The following is a 26,135-nucleotide window of genomic DNA, read 5'->3' as shown; positions in this document are numbered from 1 at the left end:
TGAAAGCTAAGCACACACAAAAAAAGGAGCATCAGAGCTAAAATAACATGCATAGAAAAGTTTATGAAATAATTTTGAATCTAGTTTTCAGAGCAGTGTTGTTTAACAGATGCTGTATTTGAATAATTTTGGAATCTGTAATTTGAATGTGCAGTTATCAGTTCATAATGTTTTTCCCTTTCTTTTTAAATAACACATTAAACCACATACTTACAAAAAGAGATAACACACATATTAGTTTAGTTAGAAACATCTAAAGCTTTTCTAGAGAGAGTTTTTGGAAACAATTCTTCATGTTGCGTAAGAGGTGGGCATCAACAACTGCAGCTCCCCAAACCACAACTGCAATTTGTGCCTTGAAAACTGAAAGCTTTTATCCTGCTCATATTCCAATAAAACAAATGGGAAAAAAAACTAGGTTCCACTATTTATATAAGAGTGAAATTGATATAAAAAAAGTCTACACAGCCTTGTTAAAAATGCTTTCATGACCTAAAACAGAGAAATTATTTCAAAACTTTCTGCCTTTAGTGGCAATTGTTTGTTAAAAATAACAATTCTCTTCAAGAGAATCAGGGGAAAAAATAAAAAGTTCAAGAACCTGCAAAAGAGTGAACAATCTTAAATGAATACTTTGTTGAATTACCTTCTGAATTAATCTCAGCCTTTTTTGAACCCTGGTTTGGCCCAAACTGTAATATTTTTGTGCAGCCATTGTTTTAGAGACTTTGATGTATGATATGACTCACTGTACAAACATAGAATATGTCGTCATCATCAACTTTGGGACCCAAACCTAAAGGTTTAGGCCTGAATCTGGTAAAATCATGTCAATGGTTTCATTCTATTTTACAAAAAGTCTTCCACCTTCTGAAAAACGCAGCTCCACAGCATGACGGCGCCACCACTGTATGTTAGTGTAGGTCTATGGTGTTCTTCTGTTATACCAGTGTGCTTGGCCATTTGGCCTAAATTTCAAGGTTGGTTTCATTAGACCGTAACTCATTCTTACATGAGATTTTGAGACATTTTATCCAGGCCTTGGTGTTTTCTTTCGAATAAAAAGCTTCTGTCATTTTGCCCTACATCATACTCCAAAATGGAAAATAGTCTAGACTGTTTTTAGTTAATTAATAATATAGGACATATGTAATTTTTTTTATCCATTACAAAAACATGGCATCTTAACATGACTGTAAATGTTTTATGCACATTCTGAATTGAGAAGTCTTGGTTCTCTAAATGGTTAAATGACTTTATGTGGAGACAACAAGCCTTTCACTTCTGCATCTCTCATGTTAACTATAACCACATGACAAAGACGTGATTACTTTCAAAACACATTCTCCAAACATTGTTTTCATCATTAACATTTTATATCATTCAAGCCTTCTGATATTAATAATGATTAAAGGGTCTTTGAGAGAAAAAGACCACATTTGGTTTCCATTTGTTAAAACTGGCCTCCTATCTCATGTACACAATGCTCTTGCTGCTCCTGAGCAAAAACTTAATTTTCATAACACCAAAGCTTCCTTATTTTTCTGCTGAAATTCTGATTTATGGAACAAATGTTTTACCCCTTTCTTCAAACACAAGGCACATTATTACAAGCAGATGTGCTACATGCCACAACTCTCTCGAGCATTTGGACTGAATATTTCAGAGAGAGAGAGAGAGCCTTTGCCCAGAGGCCAGCATGACTGGTATTTTATTTTTTAGGATGCAGGCAGATTTTTATGTAGGCTATATTATAGTGTCCCTAAATCACTGCTCATATTGTAAAAAAAAAAGAAAAACATCAGTGAATTTGTACTCCACCTCTTAAAGAGCGGATACATGCCAGTACAACCCACCCAAAAGCTTTAAAACAGTCCAGGACTTTGTTTGAGAACCATGAGGTATTTGTTTTTGGTATCTACCTGTTTGCTGCTGTTTCTGCAGCAGACACAATCCAGGACAGATGGCAGGACAACCTGCAAGTCAGTAACAGCTAGTTTCTGTCAAGGTTTGGGATATAATTCTACTTCTAACCCAAGCGGGGCCCAAGGGTTCAGCCTGTACCAAGTTGGTAAGATGGTGGAGACCGCCTGCTCACCACATATCGCCACGGTCATGTGTCGCGTTGCTGTACCTGAATGCGGTTCAGAAAATGAAAGCCAGAAGAAGCCGTGCCGAGCACTCTGCGACAAGGTCAAGAGGGATTGTGAGTCCACTCTAAGAGCAAAGTGGTTGTTCTGGCCGTCGAGGCTCCGGTGTGACTCTTTACCAGTGTCCAACTGTGTGCAGGTTAGTATAACTTGATCAAGTTTTCACTTTAAGTTCATTGGAGGCACAAATGGAGTTTTCAAAATAAGTAACTTCTTTACCTTTTTTAACTTTATGATTTATGAAATGTAAGACATGACTTTATGCCAGGGGTCTTCAGCTCCATTCCTCAGGAGTTGCTGTCCTAGCAACTAGATGCATCACTGTTCCACATCTGAGTTAGATTGATTATTGTCAGGGCTCTGCAGAACATGATGAAATAATTAAGATATTTGTCTCAGATGGGTTGAAAGGGGAACAAAGGCAACAGTCAACATAGCTTAGATAAGTCTTTATTTAAAAAAGTATCATGGCAAATCGTCTTTAGGTAGAGACAAATGTTTTGGGTGGTATTGTCATTGCATGACTGATTTGATTAAATCAATCAGAATTTATCACCTGGAGATGTAAGCTATGTTGAGTGTTGCCTTTTTTATTAGAATAGTGAGGTCATTAGTATAAACTTTGCAGCGCTCAGTGCAACAAAGAACAGATGACCTTTCTGCTGCAGGCAGATGTCAACCCAAATACCTCCATAGAATATCCATAGGCCAAAAAGATGTTTTGAGAGATGCAGGGCATTAAGTCCTCCAGTTCTGCAATGCACCCACACCTCCAGTGCAGACCAAACCCAGAACCACATCATCCTGCTGGCCAGACATCCACCTAATGTGCCAGAGCAAGACTACCCAACCTGTTATCAACCTGTTGGTCAGGCATCAACCCCCACCATGTCTGGAACTCAGAAGGACCAAAGAAGGGAGTGCAGAGTGTTCTCCCACCTGATGACGTTGTTCCTGCAGTCAACAATTGGCCCAACATATCCATGAGAAGCATAGAGAACTCACCACACTGATGTGGCCAGCTCCCTGAACAAGCAACATCACACCAACATCCCTACCCAACCCCTGCAACACTGCCATATACCCAAGGCCATCCCCACATCACCAGTCCTTTGCAAACTGGTGCTGGTGCAGAGGCATGGGGAGGGGGTAAGAACCACGCACATGTCCAGCACCCAGCCACTCCCATCCTTGTGCCGGCTGCATGCATGGGCATTTCTTTTAATGTGAAATGTTGCTATAAATGTATTTGTGCATGACTACATTCAAACTCTTGATGCAACAAGGGTATTGAAGATTTCACCGCTTGCTTCCTGGCCCCAATCTGAAGGCCATAATTTTTAAAACTAAAAATGTTTGAGCAAGATGGGACCAAGAAAAACAGTTAAGGAGTATTTCTTCCATCAGTCCATCATCCCACACACCATTCCAAGCTCCTCAACTTGTTCCCAACTCCCCTTTGTCTAGAGTTTATTTTAGATCTAGAAAATTGATATTTTTTATCACAACACTGTAATGTATTTTAAGATGATCATATTTTTGGTTCTAACAGGGTGAAGACAGTTCTGTCACTGAAGCTCCCCCAGCAACATGTGAGCCAATCACTGTCCCTTTCTGCACTGGCCTGCCTTACAACGAGACCATTCTGCCAAATAGACTAGGTCACCAAACCCAAGCTAATGTAGGCCTGGAAATACACCAGTTTACGCCCTTTGTGAAACTGCAATGCTCTCCTCACCTGAAGCCATTCCTCTGTTCAATCTACACACCAAAATGTGTCTCAGCAAAAGCCCAGCCACCCTGCAGAACACTTTGTGAACAGGCACGGTCTGAATGTGCTTCATTGATGAGTACACATAACTTCCAGTGGCCCAAGTCCTTAAGATGTGAATCTTTTACTACAGAGTCCTGTAAAGAGGTGAGCTTGTTGCATTAATCGTAACTAAAATATAGTTAAAAATGTAATTGAAATTTTGTTTGAATTTTCTATTCTTTTTTTGTTTTTTTTTTGGACTTTCATTTATCAAATTGTGTTATATGCTTCAATTCAAACAAGGCTTCCAAAACAGCTTTTATTGTTAAAGATGCTGTCAGTTGGGATCCTTGTTTTAAACAAGGTTTCTACACAGTCTTGAAATGTTTGTACTTTTATCTTTTTACATTCTGGAAAAAAGAGAGAATCAAAACATGTTTGGGTTTACAGAATTTATTTATAATTATGAAATATTTATATACAAAACATGTAAATCCAAATCCATTATCTTTAAATTGATTTGTCTTGACTTTTGAGCTGGATTTTGTGGGGATCCATGAAATTATTTGATGATTCTTGGACTGGCGTTTATGACTGGATCTGTTAAAAACTGGCCAAAGAACTAAAACCTCTTTGTTCTCACACCTTTACAATCACAATTTGACAAAAGGTGTCAAAATTTAGTCTGTTCTTGCCTAAGCGTCTCATTGCAAATAGATGACGTAATTTATTCTCGATAAAAATTCAGTAACTTCTTCAGCTTTCTTGTGCCAGCTTCTAGCAGCCAGGCTCTAACCACCCATTTCTTCTGCAGAGTGGTGACTCAGAAGCGTCTCAATCACAACCAGATGTTGCGCATTCTTCACGGAATTTGGTCAGTCGGGTTGAAGTTTCCCGAAACCGACCGCCTGCTGTGAGACAGCTTTGTTTTTATTGCATGTTGAGCATCGTTTTGTTTCGTGACCTGTGGTCTTAAACAAGCACCTTGTTTGTAAAACCTCCATTGGTAGACTCTTTCTCCACCTCCCAATAAAAGCAGCACACTAAGTTGAAGTTTTGGGATACGGGCTGTTGTCGAGAATCATGAAGCTTTTATTCTCAGTGGTTCTGTGCATGCATGTTTTTCAGCAGGTGCACTCTGGAAATTATGACAGTTCAAGCTGCAAGCCGCTAACAACCAACTTTTGTCAAAGTGTGGGATACAAAACTACCCGTTATCCAAATGGAGTCACGGGATTCAGCGTGCATCAGATTGGCCAGATTGTGCAGACGGGCTGTTCCCCACATGTCAATATCCTCATGTGTCGTGTCGTCGTGCCTGAATGTGGCTCAGGGGATGAAAGTCGAGTGAAACCATGCCGGGCTCTTTGTGAAAAGGTCAAGAAGGATTGTGAGCCCATCTTAAGAACTAAACGACTCACCTGGCCAGTGACACTTCGGTGTGAAAGTCTCCCACTGACTGACTGTGTTCAGGTAAATATCAGACATTTCTAAATAGTTCTATCTCTATAGAGGATTTTATTCAGTTACAAAGCTAAACAATTATGTAAATTCTTTAATTTCTTCAGTGAGCTACTTTAATAAATTAGGGAATTTTGTTTTAGTTTGTAAATTAAATTTAAAAGCTAAAAGTACCTTACACTTCATTATAATTTTACTCTAATGTCTAAAAACCCTGGCTGTAGTAAACCATAAAGATGTCTGTAGTTTTGCAAATTATAAATTAGTGACTATAGTACCACTGCCAAAGGTATTCATGCACCTTAAACTGAAAGAAGCATCAATGTGTTTTATAGTTGTTTTTTTAATGAGATAGTCTAACACAAAGAAGAATCTCTATGAAACTGAAAGAACACATTTTATTTTTTTAACAACAAACAATAGGAAAGTGTGGTTTACATATTTGCTTTGCTGAGTCAGAACCGTTATTTCTAGTCTTTGGAGGCAAGTCTGTTTGGACTCCTATAGACAAAAATTATTGTCCGTTCTTCTTTGCACAATTTCAAAGCTTAGCCTCTTAAACCCCTTATAGATGTCTACTTTGACTGGGCCATTATAACACATGAATATGTATTGAAAATCATTGCACTTCAGTCTTTCCTATGTGTACTGTGGTGATGTCCTACTGGGTTGTGAGGCTTTGCCCCAGTTCCAAGTCTTTTGCTACCTATAAAAGATTTGCTTTGATTTCTTTCCCTCTGTTTAATTCCATTCACAATCCTATCAACTCTGACCAGATTCTCTGTCCCATATGATGAAAAGCATCCACACAGCATGATTCTGTGTGTCTAACCTTGGGATGGTGTTTTCAAGGTGATCTGCAGTAGTAATTGGCATGCAGAGCAAAAAGTTCAAGTTTGGCCGCATCTGATCAGAGCACCTCCTCACCCATGTTTGCATAACTCAAATGGGATTTCTTTATTAATCTTCTGAGCTTCCACATCACAGAGCACCTTCTCTGCTCCTCCAGACTAGCAGCAGCAGCAATTACCAAACACCTGGTGGAACGGCATATCTGCTGAGCTCTTAATACGAGCTACTATGACATTCAGTCATAAATGGCATGATGGAGGAGCATTGTTGTGATGATGTGCTGAAGATGGAGTGTCAGAAAAGTAAGAGTTTCTCAAAGAGACAGAGGCCAATTTCAGCATCAATTTGAAAAGCCATATTCCTTTTAAGTTATGTTTCATATATACAACATTTTTATAACAACTGAAGGTAACATAGTAGCTTTGTTGTACTATAAAATGGCCCTATGTGCCTAGAAAACACATATTACCACCACTTTACTCCTGTTTATTTTTTGGAGGATGGCAGGTCATTGTTGCAAAACTATTTAAACTTTCAGATGATGGACTGAACAGAGCTCTTTGAGATACAGAAATTTCCTTTATAGTCCAACTTGCACTAATGATCTGTACACACTCTCTCTGAGCCAATGTACCAATAGCTGGCATTGGTACATTGCCAGCTATTGGGAGATCAGGCTGGTCTGAGTGGGACCAGAGCTCTCAGCATTCAAGGAAGTGAGGTGGGGCCAGGCTCAAAGTGTGAATGATGAAGCACTGGACCTGAGTTTGAAGGCAGCCAGGCATAACGCACCTCTGAGGTTGCATGCAAGTCACACAGATTACCCCCTTTTTCAAACCTCTTCTCACCTGCAATCTGACATGCATTTATCTCTTGAGCTGCAATATGTAGTTTGTAAACTTGCAGAAGAAGGTGAGTTTGGATAAACCAAAATGGAACTTTTTGAATAATGCTCTAAACACTACTCTGAACACTACTTTTGATAAGAAACTCAGTAAATCACCCAGAAAATACAATTCACCATTAGAACCTGCATACTAAATACATGCACGCTTTTCAGATGTTCACTTGTAAAAAAAAACAGCAAGGTATAAAAATCCTTCCAAATCACTATTATGTGTAACTTTATTTTGGCCTATCACAAAAACTCCCAGTAAAATAGACTGACCTATGCTCAAGTGAAAAAGTAAAATCAAGAATGGCCAGTTCAAAATTAGGACCCTACTTTTAAATAAGAAGCTGTTTTCTGCTACAAAAATGAAAAAAAAGCAAAGATGTCACATTGCAGGCAATCACCAAGGACAGAGATGAGGAACTTGGAGTGATGGATGGACAGATGATTTATCATTTCCTCTTCTGTTTTTTTTGCTTCCAGGGTCCACCTGCCCCTGTTACACAAGCCCCACCAGGAACATGCCAGAAAATCACAGTCCCTGTTTGTGAAGATGTGTCTTACGCAAACACTATTCTGCCCAATATTTTAGGCCACAAATCCCAACAAGAGGCAGGCGTGGCAATTAATCAGTTTCTCCCACTCATAAAGGTTGAATGCTCTCCTCATCTTAAGCCCTTCTTGTGCTCAGTATACACACCTAAATGTGTGTTAGGAAGACCCCAGGCTCCCTGCAGGACCCTCTGTGAAAAGGCCCGCTCAGGCTGTGGGACACTGATGAGTAGTTTTGGTTTTCCATGGCCTGAATCCCTAAAGTGTGAGTCATTTACCACAGAGTCATGCGAAGAGGTAAGGTTCCCACTTCACTGTCATTAGGATTTATAGACATCTTTAGATTGGGAGATTTCATAAAAGGGAAATTTATTCCTTTGCTTCCACTGAATCTACAAAAAAGCATTGTTTACAATGAAATAATGAAGATAATCCTGATGTTGACTTATTTCTTTGTTTTTCCAGTCTTCTCTCGTTCTGGGAACATGTCAGACCATGACTGCTCCTTTCTGCAAAGACATGTCCTACACAGAAGTATTTCTGCCCAACATCTTTGCTCACAAAACGCAGGCCGAGGCAAATCTGGCGCTAGATCACTTTACGCCTCTTGTGCAGCTTGAATGCTCTGCTCATTTGAAGCCTTTCCTGTGCTCCGTCTACTTTCCCAAATGTGTGTTTGGGAAGGGACTGACTCCCTGCAGGACACTCTGTGAGAAGGCTCGATCCGGCTGTGAGCCGCTGATGAACAGGTTTGGCTTAAATTGGCCTGAAAACCTGAAATGTGAACAGTTTACCACAGAGTCATGTGAACAGGTATGTCTGCTGATTTTCTACAAAATTTCAAATAAGATGGCCTATTTGAAGTCTCTTAAACATGGAGCTAAATACATACTGACATTACTACAGGGCAGAGCCAGAAGTGAATTTATTTATCTAATATAAATGAAAAATGTTGCAGCTTGTTGAAGCAGGAGTGCACGCAAACAAAGCTCAGTTTGTATTTGTCTGTGCAGTATGGGATGAGAAGCAGTGAGAGGATGTGTGAGCCCATCACCATACCCATGTGCCAGGGCCTGTCCTACAACCAGACCATCGTCCCTAATCTTCTGGGCCACACAAGTCAACGGGAGGCCGTGATGAAGATGTCCTTCATCAGCTCTATTGTGCAGACCGTCTGCTCAGCGGACATACAGCTGTTTCTGTGCAGGGTGTACGCCCCGGAGTGTGTGGAGGGCCAAGTGCTGCGTCCCTGCAGGTCATTCTGTGAAAAAGCCAGAAGGAACTGTGAGAGTTTCATGAACAATTTTGGAGTCTCCTGGCCAAATGAGCTGCAGTGTCATGCATTCCCAGAGGAATCATGCATATCTGTAAGAAATAAATACTAAAATATTGAAAAAGTTGACTTAAAGGATGGAATTTTATATTTTTCATGTTTAAATTTTTTCTCTTTCTCCCTCAGGAAGAAAACACAAAGGAGGTAAGACTGGCTTAGTAGTTTTTAAAAATTGTCTTTGTTACTTTCTTGGACGTAAACTGTTAAAAAAAAAAGAAATGCTATTATAAATGTGGATTAAGAACACAATTGTTTTGCTGTATGGACATTAACTTCCTAAGAGAAAAAATGTGTGTTTTTAAATCAATGTCCTTATGAAGGTAATTTGAACCTTTTTTTCTACGAAGAAACAAAAATACAGCCTCTCTGGAGATTAATCTGTTCTTACCTGAGTTTGACATTAAGTGTATTTTTAACAAGGCAATATTTGGGAATATAATTTTTTAAAAAACAATAAAAAAAACCCAGCTTGTATCTGGCAACAGTAAGTTTGTTGTTCTGAGTAGATTTACATTTTGCCCAGTAGGATTTTTTTGAACATTTTATTAACCAGAAAACACAATTTTACAAGAACATTTTGTGCTTGAATTCATCCCAAAAAAAGTTAAATAAAGTACCTGAAGTTTCCAACCTAAGCATAGTGAATGTTTAAGCTGAAACACAAATAGCTCAGAATAATGTTAGACAGCCTTTGTTCCTGTTAGTTATGATGATTTTCCAAATATAATTATTAAAAACATGACATTTAAAATGAAAATATTACATCAGACCAATAAAAAACATTTAATGCAGAAATGTTGGCTTAGTGAAAAGTCTATTTAATTCAAGCTTTTAGGATGTTATTCTTAATAGGTACTTTTAATCTAACAAATGAGCTCATCAGACACATATTCTAATTGATTACATATCTAAAGAAACCCTTTCTTTATTATTATTTTTTAAATTATGACAGTGTGTATTTCTGTGCTCATTGTGTGTTTTCCTTCAGATGCTGAGAGACAAAGAGGTTCTTGCTAAGCTGAATGCTGGTGGCTACACAGTCCGCGGCGAATGTAAGTTTATATCCACAGTTTAACAATATTGCATAAATAGAATAAGAATATGTTACTAATGTTTCTCCCTATTGTTTAAAACAGCTCTTACTCTCATGACTGCACACCTGCTGTTGGTACTGATGGATGTATCCTTTTATAATGAATATTCTGGGTTTTGTTTTCCATAAATGTTGATTTTCTTTTGGTGTTATTGGAGTCATACATCAAACTGGTTGACGATGGTTAGAAGGATTGAGGGCTGTCATTGCTTTGTTATTTTATTCTTCTATATGTTGGCTATGTTCTGCATTATAAATAAAGTAAGGAGCGCCATCATGTGGGGGAGCTTAGAACTGCTGCTCCTCTTCGAAAGGATTCAGCTGGGTTGGATTTGATCAGAGGCCTGGTGAATAATGCCTCCCTTCGGTTGGTTTTTAAGGGTTAATCCACTTAGAGCAGATCCAGAACTCACTACAAGGACAAGATCTCCCTTCTGGCCTTGATTCGCCTTAGGATGTTCCAAAATGTGTTGGGTAGTGACTCTGTTGACAGGGATGTCAGGATTTCTGTCTTGGACCTCTGACTTGCATAAATCAGTATTGGACAAATGGCAGTAAAATATCACAGATTAAATTCAGTCATCTAGCAAAAACAATACTTTTTCATACAGTCTAAAAAACTGATTATTGGTGATTTCCAGTTATCAAAACTTTGGAGATTGATTTTAAATTGGATTTTTTAAATAGATTTATGTTAGGATGTAATTACCTTCAGGTCTGTTTTTGATACCATTTGCAATTAAAAGGATGATACATTTGAAGCACCCATGACTGGTTCTCTATAAAATTAAAAGTAGATACTTGTGAGTGTTTTAAGCTACTGTATTCAAATCCACTATGGTTTAGCTGTGATGAAGAGGGCAGTAGCTGAGGTAATGCTGTCAGCAATTGAATGTGTCCTTCTCCTGCCATTCACCTTTTACTTTTTATTAGCATAGAAAGTACTCCTACATCCGTTCTTCTGTCTTTTTTGTGTATCTGCTCTGTCTTCTCAAACCTCCGGCTTGTCGGGGAAGATGGCCGCTTCAGATTCAATGAAGGTTCTGCTTCTACAAAACATAACCTGCAAAATCATTTTGTGTTTTTGTACTGACTAGACAAGTTGTAGTAACATAGTTGGGGTAAAATCCATGTAAGATCCTCACCACATGATCCTCATCACAGTCTTGAACATGACAAGTTTTTCTGCTCTTTAACTGACACGTCCAGGCAGATAAATCCGGAGACCTGGATGTGGTCGAGTTTTTCAAACTGGAGCACTATGTGGCTGCAATCAGGAGAGAATATGTGGGAAACTATGAGAGCAGGGGTCCATCTGCTGTCACACAAACCCAAATGAAAAAGGTGGTTGCTTCCCATGGTATGTTATGTGTTTATTACAAATATGTGCAAAATATGCAGCAAAACTAAATTTCCTTATATTGGCGCAACACAGATATCAGGAATGCAAACACATTTCTAGTTGTGCTGATAGACCTCCAATGTAAAATGTAATATTTTAATGTAAACCTACTGGCATTTATAACACAAAATAGGATATTTTTCACAACAAACATCCACATTTCTTGCATATTTTTCAGATTTACAGTTGTTTTTATTGTACCAATTCCTCTGCTCTCTACCTTGCAGATTTTAATTTAGATGAGGCAACCTTCAGAGCACTTTGGCTTGAATACAGCTCCAATGGTGGAGTTAACTATGACAGTTATGTTGCTGCCCTGACAAAACTTAAAATCCTTAAAGGTACTTTCATAAAAATTATATTTTCTGTTGCAACACTTGGTATTGTTTATGTTTTGGCTTTTGTATGCATGATGGTGCTTATGATGTTTGTCTTCCATCATTTTCTAAGCAACAGTAGGTTACATGTTATTAAAAATCAGTTTACACAGTGAAGATTATGAGTGACCTTTCGATTGTTGCTTCTTCTCTCAGATCGTTTCCAGGCTCATCTGCTGAATCTGTCATGTGACTGCAGGGTTGCAAGCTTCTCATTCAACCAGGTGACTAGACTCTTGTTTTACCAACTAATATTTACAATCTTACAGACTTCAAATATGATGATTGGAGATCAAGGTTATTTTTGATTGATGATATATCCTAATTTAATTTGCTTAAATTAGCTTTTAAGTTGATGAATTTGACTGTGTTAAATGGATTGAAATGGATTTCAAATAGTGACATCTGCTGTTGTTTGCTGGGTATTACATTAACGTCATGTCACTAAAGGCCAAAAAAAAAGAAGGAATTTAATAAAGTGTATTTTGCCTCCATAGATCTATTTTACAGAAACTCTCCATATTTTGATTCGGCTTGACATTATTTGTGTCTTTATTTTGTTTCTCTTCCAGTTCATGAAAGCTGCCATAATCTGAGGATCAGCAGAACTCATCAAACTGCATAGCACCTCAGTAGAATTGAAATAAAGCATGTAAAATATTGTATTGTAATTCCTGAAGTTGGCTAATAGTTTATAAGTGCTCAGAACTCACAAGTTTGGGTTTATTGATCTATTATTGAAAATAATTTATTTCTTCAAACCTGAAAAAATATCTTGGGCCTGACAAAAACATCCTACTGACTTTGGGACAATAATTTGAGGATGAAGTCTTCACTACTACACAGACTTTTTGATTATTAATATGAAAATATTAAACTTACAAAGAAGAAACATCTGATTACAGAAAACATTCTGTTTGTGCGCCTGCAGAAAATGTAAACTGACTAAGCTAAATAATAAAATACAGGTCATATAGACACTGTGGAAGAATTTTGAATCAGAAGAGGAAATATTACATGGATCTGTGGAAGTGTTTATTTCTTAAATTGAAAGTCTTTTCATACATCCATTAAATCTTGGGATCATCTTTAATGACTTGAATTTTTCTCTGCTTATTGAAAATCAAGTCATCGTTATTAATCTCAAATCAACAGATTAACTTAACTTTTGTGTTTAATTAAACTAAATGTTCAATCTGTAAAATTTACATCAAAAAGATAAATATTTTGTTCGGAACATGACAATTTTTTTTATTGTGTGATTTTCTTACTAGCAACGTGAAACCAAAACACATATCAAGACAAAAATCTAAATATTTGCAATCTTGCTGAAAGTCCTGAAGTGTAAAAAAGACAGAGTTCCCCCCTCAAAAAAAGTTTTTTTCTACATTAACTTTACATAGCTGGGGAAGAAAGAGAATGCAGTGCTATATTTTTGTTAAGTCAACCTCTCTCTATATGACCCGATGTGACCAGGACTACTTCCTGCTATCAAATTTAACTCTGTGCACTAATCAGACCTGAAAGACCTTGCAGCTCTTTCAGCTCTTAATGACCCCATTAAGTACAAACAACAAGTTGATCAGAATGAATTAAGTTATGTTTGTTTTAAAGTGTAGAGGATTTCAGAGCTGTTCACTCTGGCTGTAACAGACAATTCTCTCAAATGTTCACATGCGGAATCTATAACAAATTTACAAAATGTGGCTGAAAAACAAAGATGAACCAGTTGGCTGAGTGGTAATCCTGAAAGCTGGGTACACCGGCTCTGTGAACTTGGCGTGGAATGTATGAAGGTGGGTCATTTTTCCAGACGACACTGCAAAGAAGGACAAAATGCCACCAGGCCAGTCCAGATAAACTCCTACTCTGTTTGACAGCGCTCCATAGATGGAAGCCATTTCATTTTTGTGCAGGCCAGAGTGACCATCATCAGAGCACAGCAAGCTCCAGGACTCATCATTCTTCCCAAGACTGCAGTCATCATTTTCTCCTTTTCTCTTGATTCCTCTGTATGTCACTGCAATGTGAACTTTTCCTCTCCACTCAACCTCCCAGTAACAGCGGCCAGTAAGACCGTCTGCACACATCAGCTGTTCCAGGACATCAAACCTCTCTGGATGGTCAGGATAAGGCTGCTGCTCTCCTCCCACTGTCACTTTTCTGTTGTTATCCGACAGTATTAGGTTTTTATGAGTGCTGCTGGGGTCCAGCCTGAGTTCACAGGCATCTGAGGGAAAGAAATCAGTTCATTATCTGTTCAATCTTTTAACAGTTCTTGATGCTTAGTATTTGTATGAAATGTTAAGTGAGCTCTTTTTGTTGATTTTTTTTTTTTTTTGCACAGGCATGAATGTTTCTTTCATACTTACACTTCCTCAGACCAGGTTTTAAGAACTGTGATCCACTTGGCTCAAACCTGAAACAAACCCCAGCAGTAACATTCAGAACATTTTATATTAATATAAAAGGACATGAATACCTCAAAGCAAATTATAATGCATAAAAGCTGTAAATTATTCATACGTGAGAGTCTGCAATGCCAGCTTTAAGTCCTTCTGTCCTGTAGAAAAATGCTTCACTCCACATTCTTCCAGATGGTTGTAGCTCACATCCAACTTTTTCAAGTGGCTGGGATTTAACCTCAGGGATGAAACCAGATCTGCACATCCTTCCTTTGTGATCAGACAGCCTGAAAGGCTTTACATAAAAAGCATTAATTTTGAGTAGAAAAACATTTTTTTGAAGAATGACTGTGCTATTTAACGTGGTTTGATGTGTTATTGGTGTCTGCATTTACAGTTTTACTGTCTAATACAGTGTTTCTCAACCCTGGTCCTCAGCGCCCCCACTGTCCTGCATGTTTTAGGTGTTTCCCTTCTGCCACACACCTGAATTGTATCTCTGGGTGATTAACAGGCTTCTGCAGTACTTGAAGGTCATGCAATCATTTGAATCAGCTGTTCTGGAATAGAGGCACATCTAAAACATGCAGAGCAGGGGGCGGTGAAGACCAGGGTTGAGAAACACTGGTCTAATATATACATATTGATTAACACCATATTTTGATTTGAAAAGATTTTCTTTAAAATAAACCAGATAAATACTGACCTGAGGGTTTCCAGTGTGCAGTGAGGACTACGCAGGCCTTCACACAGCAGCTTCACTCCTGAGTCTTTCAGGTCGTTGTTACTGAGATCCAATTCCTTCAGCAATAAGCATTTGGACTGGAGAGCAGAAGCTAAACCACTGCAGCTCATGTCTGTCAGATTACAGCAACTCAACCTAAAATCACAATATTCACCAGACAGTTAACATAATTCATTTCAGTATTTATATTGAATGTGGATGTGATGCTGTTCATTAACTTACACAGCCTTAGTGGAGTTTACCATCACTGTTAGCAGGCCAGTTGCAGCATTGTCTGATTCAAAGTATTTATTCAGGTAAAACTCGTCCAGCTTTTCCTTTGAAGACAAGATGATGTTGACCAGCGTTGCCCACTTGGCAGGTGGCAGTTTGTCCGCCGGCAGCTTCCCAGGTCTCAGAATCGCTTGGATCTCTTTTACTAGCGAACAGTCTTTCAGTTCGCTCAGGCAGTGAAATAGGTTGTTGTTCTTCATAATACAGACGTTTTCCCCAATCTTCTTCTTGATGTACTGTACGGTGTTCTGACTGGAGCTACTTTCTGATCCCTTTACTGTAATGAGGCCTTGGAGGAAAGTTTGATTGGTTTCCAGAGAGAGACCCAGGAGGAAGCGGAGGAACAGGTCCAGATGTCCATTTGGACTCTGTACAGCTTTGTCTACAGCACACTGATGGAAATCCTCAAAGGTGGTCGAAGCTGATTCCTCTCCTGCCAGCAGATTGATTCCGGTGTTGGTGAATGTCAGATGGACGTGAAGAGCAGCCAAAAACTCCTGAATGCTCAAGTGGACAAAGCAGAAGACATTCTCATGAAACAGTCCTCTCTCCTCCTGAAAGATCTCTGTGAACACCCCTGAATACACTGAGGCTGCTCTGACATCGATGCCACACTCTGTCAGGTCAGATTCATAGAAGAACAGGTTGCCTTTCATTAACTGCTCAAAGGCCAGTTTTCCCAATGACTGAATTGTGTCCTTGGTCTCTGGAGTCCAGAAGGTATCGATGTCTGTTCTTCCGTCATATTTGATATTTTTTACTTTGGACAGAACCACCAGGAAATAGACGTACATCTCTGTCAGGGACTTGGGCAAGTCTCTTTCCTGATTGGTTTTAATGGCGTCCTCCAGAACAGTGGCAGTGATCCAGCAGAAGACAGGAATATGACACATTATGAAGATGCTTCTTGATGAGTTGATGTGAGAAATTATCCTTCTGCTTTCCTCTTTCTCTGTGAATCTCTTTCTGAAGTACTCCTCCTTCTGAGGGTCATTGAATCCTCTGACTTCAGTCACCAGGTCAACAAGCTCAGGAGGGATCTGATGGGCCGCTGCAGGTCGAGTTGTGATCCAGACTTGAGCTGAAGGAAGTAATTTCCCCTTCATAAGGTTTGTTAGTATAACATCTAACGATGCTGGCTCTGTAACATCAGTCAGGACCTCTTTGGTTTTCAGATCCAGATCAAATCGACACTCATCCAGACCATCAAAGATGAACAAAACTCTGAACTCTTCAAAGATGTGAATTCCAGCTTCTTTGATTTCAGGAAAGAGGAGATGAATAAGTTCAACCAAACTGAACTTTTCCCTCATCAACATGTTTAGTTCTCTGAAGGACAATGGAAAAATGAACTGGATGTGCTGGTAAATGTTTCCTTCAGCCCAGTCCAGTGCAAACTTTTTTGTCAAGACTGTTTTCCCTATGCCAGCTACTCCCTCTGTCATCACTGTTCTGACTGGTTTATCTCTTCCTGTTGAGCATTTGAAGATGTCTTCACGTCTAATTGTTAATTCTGGTTTAGTTGGGCGCAAGAATGCCCTTTCGATCAGCTTCACTTCATGTTTACAGCTGACCTCAGCAGGGGTTCCTTCAGTGATGTAAAGCTCGGTGTAGATCCGGTTCAGAAGCGTTGAATTTCCTGCCTTGTCCAATCCTTCAAACACGTAACCAAACCTATTCTTCAGGTTAGATTTGAGTGTATGCTGACACATGGTTATAACACTCTCTGAAAAACAAAAAGACAGCACATTTTGTAATTTAGGAACGTGTACATTTATCGATATGGCCTGAAACTATTTCTTTTGCCTAAATAATATGACGGGAAAAGAAAACATTTTTGTGATTTTGTGCTCTAAACTTGTTTTGGCTTTGTCACGTTGCTGTTAATCCCAATTTCATAGTTTTGCAATAAGAACACACAGACAAACACATATAATTATACAATCATCTTACTGTTTAGCAGAGTGTGAGCAAGCTCCTCCTGCTTCATGTTCCTCATAAAATCCAGAGTGATTTTCAAAAAAGCCTTTTTGATGATTATCTTTTCGTTCTCGTCTTCATGGGGATCCACTTCCACCTCTTGACTCTCAGAGGATTCAGAGAAATCTTGACTTAAAATCTTACAGAAAGTTTGCAGCTCATTTTGTGCAAAGTGTAAAATATCATCTTCAAGAATCTGTGAAAACATATTTTAAAATTGAAATTATAAATTAGCATTTTAATAGCTGTAATTGCAACATTCACTGGAGAAACACCTATTTTCTGTCATGATACCAAACCTTGACCTACTAACCTTGAGGTTTGTTTGATGAGTGATGAAGTCCTCTAACGGTTTCTGGTGAACTCTAAGGATAAATTATTTATTAGAATTAATTGGATGTAATAAACCCAAATTGGAAACAGTAATAAGGAAAGACCTAACAACATTAGTACTGTTATTCCTGTATTCCAAAACATGAAAATTTACAAGAAACTTCATGCTTATCTATAAAAGTTTCTCACTTTTATTGGACATGCAGCTTGGAAAAGGACAGTTTATAATTCCCTAGACCTAAAAGAAATTAGACATATGAACTATCAAATAAAGACACAAAGGGATTTGCTCCTAAAGCCTTTTAGTAAGTTATTTAAAGACTTAAGAAAAAAAGAGTAAAATAATTTGTAGGTTTAGAAATATTAACAAAACCTCATGCAGTTTGCCTTAAAAATACCTTCCACTTTATTGACATAATATTAAAGTTAGACACGTTTCTTACAAGCATGGAGGTGTTTGTATCTGAGCTTTTAGGAGATTTAATATCTGACATTTTATGGGTTTCCTTAAATGACAGAATGTTATTGGACTGACTTTTCAAAGCGTGTCTCTGCAGCTTTGGCCCATGAACAGAATCTTCCTGGAGGCTGTGATTTGACAGGCAGACATGACTGATGGTGATGAAATCCAGATAGAACAGTTTGTCTTCCAAGTCTTTATAAAATTTAAGCAGTAAAGAAATGAATGTGTCATGCTTGTATGGATTATCTCAGGGTTCTCTGTGTTCTTCCCACAGTCTGCATTGTGTTTAAATGAGTGTGCTACGTGAAATTTATCACCTGGAATTGTCTAACGTGTTGCTTGTAAATCATATAAGAGCAGTTAAAAATATTTGGTGTCTATTTGGGTTTTAAAGTGTTCATGTCTGTATTTATGGTTCTTTTTGCTGTTGTAAATAAGGGGGAAAAACTTCATGACTATCTCTGACCAAACTCTGAAAACATGACATGAAGCTGATCCAGATCTCAACTAATGTCCTTCTAAACCACTTCAGCAGGATCTTTGTGACCAGCGATCATCCAGAGAGTTTGTTGCTCAGGGAGTTTATTACTCAATTCTAAGACTTTAGAAACAATTTAAACCAACAAGGCATGAATTAAGGAGACTTTTTATATTTTTTTATGGGAGCGTTTAGGCAGTACTCTCTATGCACTGAGCCCAACATTTAGTCAAGCGAAAAGCAGTTACAAAATTTGCTAAAATAAAAAATGAGCTTTGAAGTTCTCTGTTTACCGCTCAGGTCTTGCCTGGATGTCATGTTCTGCAGAAAGTTCATCATTTCCAGGGAGGTGAGCTTGTTTCTTCACCTCACCCTGACTCACCACAGAACCTTAGCAAAAGAATGAAAACACAAACAGCAAACCAGATGAGCTGGTTTAAGCCATTACATCAAAGCAGCATCACATGATGTTTCGTAACCCTCCTTCTCCTCCCCATGTTTCCAAAACTGACAGAGCACTTTTAGACTCCATTAACTGAGGAAATATGTACCAAAGTGAAAAAAGAGATTATCAGTGAATATCAGCAGTAATTTATGTTGTTATCTTGGTAAAAGGTGTTTCCTTCATTTAGCCTCCAAAAGTTTCATTAGATATAATTGAAAGTTTTATTTATTTCAAATACAGCTAATAACTATTGATAATGATAAGGAAAGTAAACAATTAAATTTATCTTGTATTGTCTTTGTACATGTGTTCAGTTAAAGGTGTAAAAACACATCAAAGTTCCTTATTTGTTTAAAGCAAACAGGTTGGACAGGTCCAGATCTCTTAAAGTTGGACTTCAGCTGAATCTACAACAGAAACAGCAAAGAACAATTTTAAATCTTTACTCTCCCATAGTCAGACACCAGAAGCAGAGAATGATGTTTGAAAGAGCCTCAGCTTGTTCCTGACTGACAGATGAGGTCTCAACATGCGATAGAAACGTTTAACTATGACATGCTGCAATTTATCATTTAAGACCAGCTGGTGAAACGAGTGTTGTTCATAAAATACTAAAGTTCTAAGGATGATGCAGAAGTACTTTGCTTTAGCTAGTACATTTCTGGTCCAACCTGTCTATAAGAACAAATGACCAGATGGTAATTAAAAGTTTCTTACTGTTCATCAGAGAGGAATCCACATCCCCATGTTTCATCCTTTTTAGAAACTGCAGAGCGATGGCAAGAAAAGCATCTTTGCTGCTCCTCTTCTCATCTGCATCCTCCTCTCGGCTCAGACATGTTCCTTTGTGATCTTGTTGCTTTTGGAAGTTCTTCAGCTCATTCTTTATAAAAGCAACAATGCTCTCCTCGAGGATCTGTGATAGAACAGTTTTGAAACCTTCAAATCGTGAATATTAGAAACTCAGCTGCATTTCTTTATTTACTAAAGATTAGTCTATAAACATCACAATCTAAAAAATATAACTTTCTCACTTTAATCACCTGTTTTCCTTTTCAGAAACTGCAAATACAGTTGTTCACAACTGTTTAAATTTAGTCCTTAAATATTAGAGTCTTTGTGTAATGAAAAACTGTCAAGTTTATGTTAGAACTGACAGACATCCCATTTCTCCCAAGATGACCACATACGGTAGTTAGACGTGCAACTCAACATTATTACAAACCTTAAATATTGGAACCAGGTTTTGTTGAGGAACTGTAAAATGCTCTGCTGTTTCCTGGTAGCTTCTGTGAAGAAGACACAATTAATACCTATGGATGAATAAACCACACAAACAATCTACAAGATAGATAAAAAAAAAAAATCAACGTTTTATGAGGTGAGTTGAGATCTTATATGGTGACTTGGTGCCATTCTTTTCTTGTAAAGGACCTACAGAATACTTGCGTATGCTTTCATAAGTTGGTTTAGTATTAAATTGATAAACTTACTGCTTAAACTCAAGAGAATAATCCCGAGATTTGTCACTTTTTAGTGACTCACAGCTTGGAGAGGGACAACATCTTCTTTGGTCAGAGCTGCAAGACAACAAAGAAAAGGTTTGATTTAAACGATGAAACGTGAAGCTCAGTGCCTTTAAGAAAAATGATTAAAGCTAATTTCTTTACAGAAACTCAGGCAAAAATATTAGATCTTGAAGTTTCAATAAGCAGATAAAAAAATAAATGATCAAATTGGGCAATTTAATAGATACATTGTTATAATACAGACTAAGTTCTTTTGATTGAAAATAAATAATAATAATAATAATAATAATAATAATAATAATAATAATAATAATAATAATAATAATAATAATAATAATAATAATAATAATAAATTGAATTAACTTAATTTACCTATAGGAGTTCAGACAGACATATGACTTATGTGTGTGTGCTTCACAAATCTGGTAAATATTAATAGATTAACTTACTGTTTGAACTCAAGAGGATAATCTCTAGATTTGTCACTTATTATGGATTCACAGCTTAGAGAGGGACCTCTTGGAGTCCTTGAAGAAAAAGTTCAAAATACAACATTTAAATTAAAGTGGAGCAAAATCCCTAAAAGAAAACATCAGAGCCAGTTTCTATTTGCAGCAAGTCAGTCAGGGAAATACAATCTTTTAAATCTTTAAACCAAAGCAAACTGACAAAAACAGCACAAATTAATCTGTATGTAACAATAGAAGTAAGAGATTAAATAACTAAAAATATAAATAAGCAATCTATGTAAATCATGTTTGTTGGATCATGAAATATACAGACGCACATGATGGAGTGAAACTATTTGAAAAATGAGAAAGACTAAAAGACTTACAGAGCACAGTGAATAGTGAAGGAACCAAGTTGACAGCAGTAGTTAACAGACAGGTTAACAAAAATGAAAACTGGAGTATCCAGTAACGAACTAAGAGAACCAGTGAGCTTATAAACTGAGGCAGAGGTGAGAATGACAAAGTAACCAGAAGTACTAATCAGAGGCAAAGGGGAAAAACTGAGGCAGAATCCAGATCAATGGAAATCATGGGATAGAAAACTGCAATGTAATTATACATTCAATAGATAACTTACTGTTTGAACTCAAGAGGATAATCCCTTGATTTGTCACTTTTTATGGACACACCACTTGGGGACGGACATCTTCCCTGGTCAGACCTGGGACGAAATAAGACACAAAAAACATTCAAGTTAAAATGCAACTTGATATAATATAATAAAATTAGTTCCTATGTGCAGCAGGTCAGTCAGGGAAATTGAACTGTTAAATGTTGAACTGAAAACAGCATAAAATAATGACAAATATTTCTAATAATGGACATAGACAGATGAAGGTCCAAAAATACAGATAATAAAACTGTAGATTGGGAGCATTTATAGGTTTAAATAAATTATTTGACACAATTAATGAATTAATAAAACAAAAACAACAACAAATCATGGCATTTCTTTGTTTGTGAATTCAGCTGCATTGCTTCATCTTATCTACTGTGTGGAACTACTAAAATCTAACTAAAATCTAACTAAAATATTACAAAAAAGAGCAATCAGGATTGTAAATATGGGAAAATGGAGCACAGAAACTCACTGTTTTTAAAGTAAGTAACTAACATAGAAACTGTCTTATTTGTACAAATTCTAAATTGCAATAATATAGATAAATTTTTAAAAATACAATAAAAAGATATTTTTGTGACATGTATAACTGAGTTTTAGAGAAAGTTGCTCCTTGTACTTCTCAGTCAGATGGGACTCAAACTGTGGTTAATGATCCTAATAGAAATATTTGCATGTGCAATATAGTAATTTGAAATAAGATGATCAAGTTTCTTTTGTTTGGAATGAAATTAAATAGTCAAGTCAAGTTTATTTGCATAGCCCAGTTCCTCAACAAGGTGTTGGTGAAATATTTTATATCATAAAAACGTCATACAGTCATCAATTATCAAACAAGCAATAAACATTACATTTTGTCAATTGCCATCATCGAACTCAAAAAAACAACAAACTAAAGTATATTAAAGAACTTTAAGTTAAAGTTATGTTGCTGTATAAGAACTCAACATGTTGACTTGATAATAATGCCTCAAAATGTCTTCTGTTGTGAATTGGTGCTTCATAAATTGGCGAATATTTAATAGATTAACTTACTGTTTGAACTCGAGGGGATAATCTCTAGATTTGTCACTTTTCATGGATTCACAGCTTGGAGAGGGACATCTTCCCTGATCAGACCTGGAAGAAACAGAAAAAAGAAACATTTTGTGGAACTCAGTGCCTCTTAGTAAAAGTAAAATAAATAAATGTTTTTTTATTCAATCATTGAATTTAGATATTTTTATAATATAAATTGACTTCAATCTGTATTATAGTGACATTTAATTGTAGAAATTAAAAGTGAAATTGTTTTCATTTGTATGCAGAACTATATAATTAACCATATCTTTTTGTAAAGCACCTAGAGAAGATTTATGTATGTTTTATCATTTGTCTTAATATTCAGTGGATGAACTTACTGTTTAAACTCAAGAGGATAATCCCTGGATTTGTCACTTTTCATGGATTCACAGCTTGGGGACGAACATCTTCCTTGATTAGAGCTGAGAAGAAAATTTAAAAAACAAACTCAGACAAAGTATGTGAAGCTTAGATCAGCGCTAGTACATACTGTATACATTTTCCAGTTTGTCAAAAAGAAAAAAAAAAGATCAACCTTGAAACAAAGGGGTAAAAAAAGCAAAATTAGATAATTTAATTGAGATACATTTCTATATATTCACTAATGGCGCAGTTGGTAGAGCTGTTGCCTTGCAGCAAGAAGGTTCTGGGTTCGATTCCCGGCTCCGGTCTTTCTGCATGGAGTTTGCATGTTCTCCCTGTGCATGGTGGGTTTTCTCCAGGTACTCCGGTTTCCTCCCACAGTCCAAAAACATGACTGTCAGGTTAATTGGCCTCTCCAAATTGCCCCTAGGTGTGAGTGTGAGTGTGTGTGTGCATGGTTGTGTGTCTCTGTGTTGCCCTGCAACAGACTGGTGACCTGTCCAGGGTGACCCCGCCTCTCGCCTGGAATGTTAGCTGGAGAGGCACCAGCAACCCTCCCGACCCATAAGGGACAAGGGTGCAAGAAAATGGATGGATGAATGGATTTGATAGAACTTAGCAGAAATGTAATTTAATTGTAGAAAGTAGATGGATCTGAATTTTATAGATATAAATTTACCATGTTTTTATTCTAAGTTGCCTAAAATTGTGTTTAGATTGGTACATTATAAAAAAATAATAGGTTAAAATTGAAGAGATAAACTTACTTTTTGAACTCGAGAGGATAATCCCTGGACTTTTCACTGTTTACTGACTCACAGCCTGGAGAGGGACATCTTTTCTGATCAGAGCTGGAAAAAAAAACATAAGGAAAAGAAAAACAATGTAGGGAAATGGTTATCAGGCAAAAACCACAAGAGTTTAAAGCTAAAACATAGCAAGAAAAACATAAAACAGACTTGAATTTTGAATTTAATTCAAAGTTGACAGCATTGTTGTTTTGAATAAATACATTTAAATCTCTTTGATATTTAGATTACTGAGTGTACCAGATGTACTTGAATGCATCATAAAAGTGCATCTTTTTGGAAATCTCCTCTAATCAGAGGGACTGGTTATCACAGTTCTAATGTTCTCTCATATGCTCTGCAGTATTTTGAACTGGCTGAATGGTACACTAAACTGGATTTGGGCTTTAACTGATTTTTCTCCAGTACTGGTGATGTTTACGTTCAGTAACTCAGGTGAGTGTGGAGCAGGTTATACAAGTGAAGGATAATTTATATTCCTCTTGGAAAAGTAACAAGGAATACAATTCTTATGTCCTGGCAGCCTTGTACCTTTTACCATTACAGGTAAATAACATTTTTCATTATTCATCTTACCTCTCATGTCTGTTCTTCTTGATATGGTCCTCAGTCAAGCCATCGGTCACAGATAAACTTATCTTTCTTTTTTCTTGAGACAAACTCATGGTTGGATCACCTTCACCAACATTCATCCTAAAAGTAGAATCACTTGGATTATTACAAGGAAAGCTGTCTGTCTCTCTGTCAGGCACAGAAACCATGACTTTCTTGTTTCTCTTGTCTACAGCCATAAAAAGAGAGACTGACACATTTCTACATGAATCATTGGTTATTTGCACCTCTATTTTCACTTATTTTAAATGACATTAAATTAAATCTTCCAAATCCAAAATTAAATCCAAAAGTCACCTCTATTAAAATATTGTATGACCAGTATGAAATAATCTATTTTTAAATCAGACTATTTTAGATTCAGATCGATGAAAGCATAATATATTTCTGCAGCGTTTTACATAGCTATACAAGGCTGTTGAACCTTATAGTTAGTTATATGTAATAGTGAGTCAATCAAAGATTTTGATTGAAGGTATTATCTAGGGTGGTTTCAGTACAGAGCAGAGAGACATTAATGAGCTCACAATTAGTCAGATGAAGTTCAGGCTACAGGCTGAACTGCAGCAGACAGAAGACGAGCTCAAACATTTAGATTGTTTTGCTGCCACGTACTGAGGCCATTTTAAATCACGTTTATCGACTCACTAGCTGAAAGTTGGCAAATCATTGTCCTCATGTTGTTGCTGTACTTGTTAATCATATAGTCAGCCATGTTCTGTCATAAACATATCTGATATTTTTTGAGTTTGTCAGTCTTTATCAAATTTGGCATAACCTAACAGTCATTGTTTTATCATAATTTAGAAGTCAGTATGTTGCACAAGTTGTATTCAGGTTTACGAAATCTATCACAATCAGTCATGGTGCAGCGATTATAGTTCTTGATGTAGGTTGGGAATTAATATTATTTCGTAGATAATTTAAAAACCAGAAAATAAAAAAAGAAAATAAAAAAAAGTAAATAAACTAAGTACTTACTTTGCCTTTTCCATGAGAATCACCTCAGACCAACCAAGAGTGTAAGTGAAAGCCTGTCACAGTGAACACCTTGCTTACTGGTTGAAACAGGTTCCTTTAAACGGGTAGAGCAGCTCCGTGTGACATGGTGAAAGGTGAGGTGGTAGTTCTTCGCCTTTCTATCTAGAAAACACCTTCTCAGTTTCTCAAAGAGCAGAAAGTATCTGACCTGTCCATGTAATCCAAGGAACACATGGAGATTTTCTGAGTGAAACGTAGAGCGTTTCGGTTAGACGAATGTGAAGAAAAACAATGGAGACTTTGTTGTTTTCCAAACATTTCCTCATTCATCAGACAAGGAATTTCTCAGTTCAACAACCATGAAGAGTCAACAGTTGTTAAAGCCACATAGTTGGCAACTTTAGTGAACTAGTCTAACCTGTTTCCACCATAAAATCCCCTCATCAGTTTTCCTTTAAGAACAAAAGCAAGTCTATAAGCACACTGTGTACTCAAGTTTAACTAATTGCCTCATCTAAAATGTTCACTTTTTAAATACTCTCTCCCTCCATTTTCAACTTATCTCCTAAATTCATCCTGAGAGCTTTTGCTGGTGTATTTTGCATTTCTGGGACTTCAGGCATCAGATTTGCTCAGAAGATCTAAGATCCCATGAAATTGA

The 26,135-nt window shown here is 37.2% G+C and overlaps 2 protein-coding genes across 3 annotated transcripts; one reads left to right on the top strand and one right to left on the bottom strand.

Moving 5' to 3' along the window:
- Window positions 1–1,824: 1,824 nt before the first annotated feature.
- Window positions 1,825–12,536, top strand: LOC103477605 (uncharacterized). Of its 2 annotated transcripts, none has more exons than XM_008430810.3 (14): window positions 1,825–2,289; window positions 3,703–4,068; window positions 4,718–4,816; window positions 5,035–5,376; window positions 7,592–7,957; window positions 8,126–8,473; window positions 8,674–9,027; window positions 9,120–9,137; window positions 9,982–10,045; window positions 10,130–10,173; window positions 11,296–11,446; window positions 11,716–11,829; window positions 12,022–12,089; window positions 12,438–12,536. In XM_008430810.3, exons 1-14 carry the CDS (start codon window positions 1,897–1,899, stop codon window positions 12,459–12,461), a joined length of 2,751 nt encoding a protein of 916 aa, XP_008429032.1. In that variant the 5' UTR covers window positions 1,825–1,896; the 3' UTR covers window positions 12,462–12,536. The 2 variants fall into 2 exon arrangements, with proteins under 2 accessions (XP_008429032.1, XP_008429031.1); XM_008430809.3 differs by having other exon boundaries at window positions 5,032–5,376.
- A 342-nt stretch (window positions 12,537–12,878) lies between these two features.
- Window positions 12,879–25,861, bottom strand: LOC103477606 (NACHT, LRR and PYD domains-containing protein 3-like). The gene is made up of 18 exons (XM_008430811.2): window positions 25,475–25,861; window positions 24,458–24,574; window positions 23,840–23,923; window positions 23,048–23,131; window positions 22,683–22,766; window positions 21,606–21,689; window positions 20,966–21,043; window positions 20,481–20,567; window positions 20,213–20,276; window positions 19,705–19,903; window positions 18,836–18,932; window positions 17,582–17,633; window positions 17,242–17,464; window positions 15,238–17,014; window positions 14,977–15,150; window positions 14,392–14,565; window positions 14,238–14,284; window positions 12,879–14,095 (listed from the first exon to the last, which is right to left on the bottom strand). Exons 1-18 carry the CDS (start codon window positions 25,486–25,488, stop codon window positions 13,560–13,562), a joined length of 3,975 nt encoding a protein of 1,324 aa, XP_008429033.1. The 5' UTR covers window positions 25,489–25,861; the 3' UTR covers window positions 12,879–13,559.
- Between the last annotated feature and the right edge of the window lie 274 nt (window positions 25,862–26,135).

The sequence above is a fragment of the Poecilia reticulata genome, chromosome 16 (genome assembly GCF_904066995.2).
Source record: "Poecilia reticulata chromosome 16, P_reticulata-male-v2, whole genome shotgun sequence".
Lineage (NCBI taxonomy): Eukaryota > Metazoa > Chordata > Actinopteri > Cyprinodontiformes > Poeciliidae > Poecilia > Poecilia reticulata.
Note: the sequence above shows the minus strand (reverse complement) of the source record. Positions and strands in the feature narration are given on the sequence as shown.

What these genes read in the sequence shown, in the direction of transcription:
- LOC103477606 (XM_008430811.2), bottom strand. An exon ending in ATCCAGGCAAGACCTGAGCG is followed by an intron (nt 17,634 to 18,835) that starts GTAAACAGAGAA and finishes ATTTATCCTTAG; the next exon opens with AGTTCACCAGAAACCGTTAG. An exon ending in CTGGCATTGCAGACTCTCAC is followed by an intron (nt 14,285 to 14,391) that starts GTATGAATAATT and finishes GGTTTGTTTCAG; the next exon opens with GTTTGAGCCAAGTGGATCAC.
- LOC103477605 (XM_008430809.3), top strand. Translation starts at nt 1,897, where the DNA reads ATGAGGTATTTGTTTTTGGTATCTACCTGTTTGCTGCTGTTTCTGCAG. An exon ending in CCCGAAACCGACCGCCTGCT is followed by an intron (nt 4,817 to 5,031) that starts GTGAGACAGCTT and finishes CATGTTTTTCAG; the next exon opens with CAGGTGCACTCTGGAAATTA. An exon ending in AAAACTTAAAATCCTTAAAG is followed by an intron (nt 11,830 to 12,021) that starts GTACTTTCATAA and finishes TTCTTCTCTCAG; the next exon opens with ATCGTTTCCAGGCTCATCTG.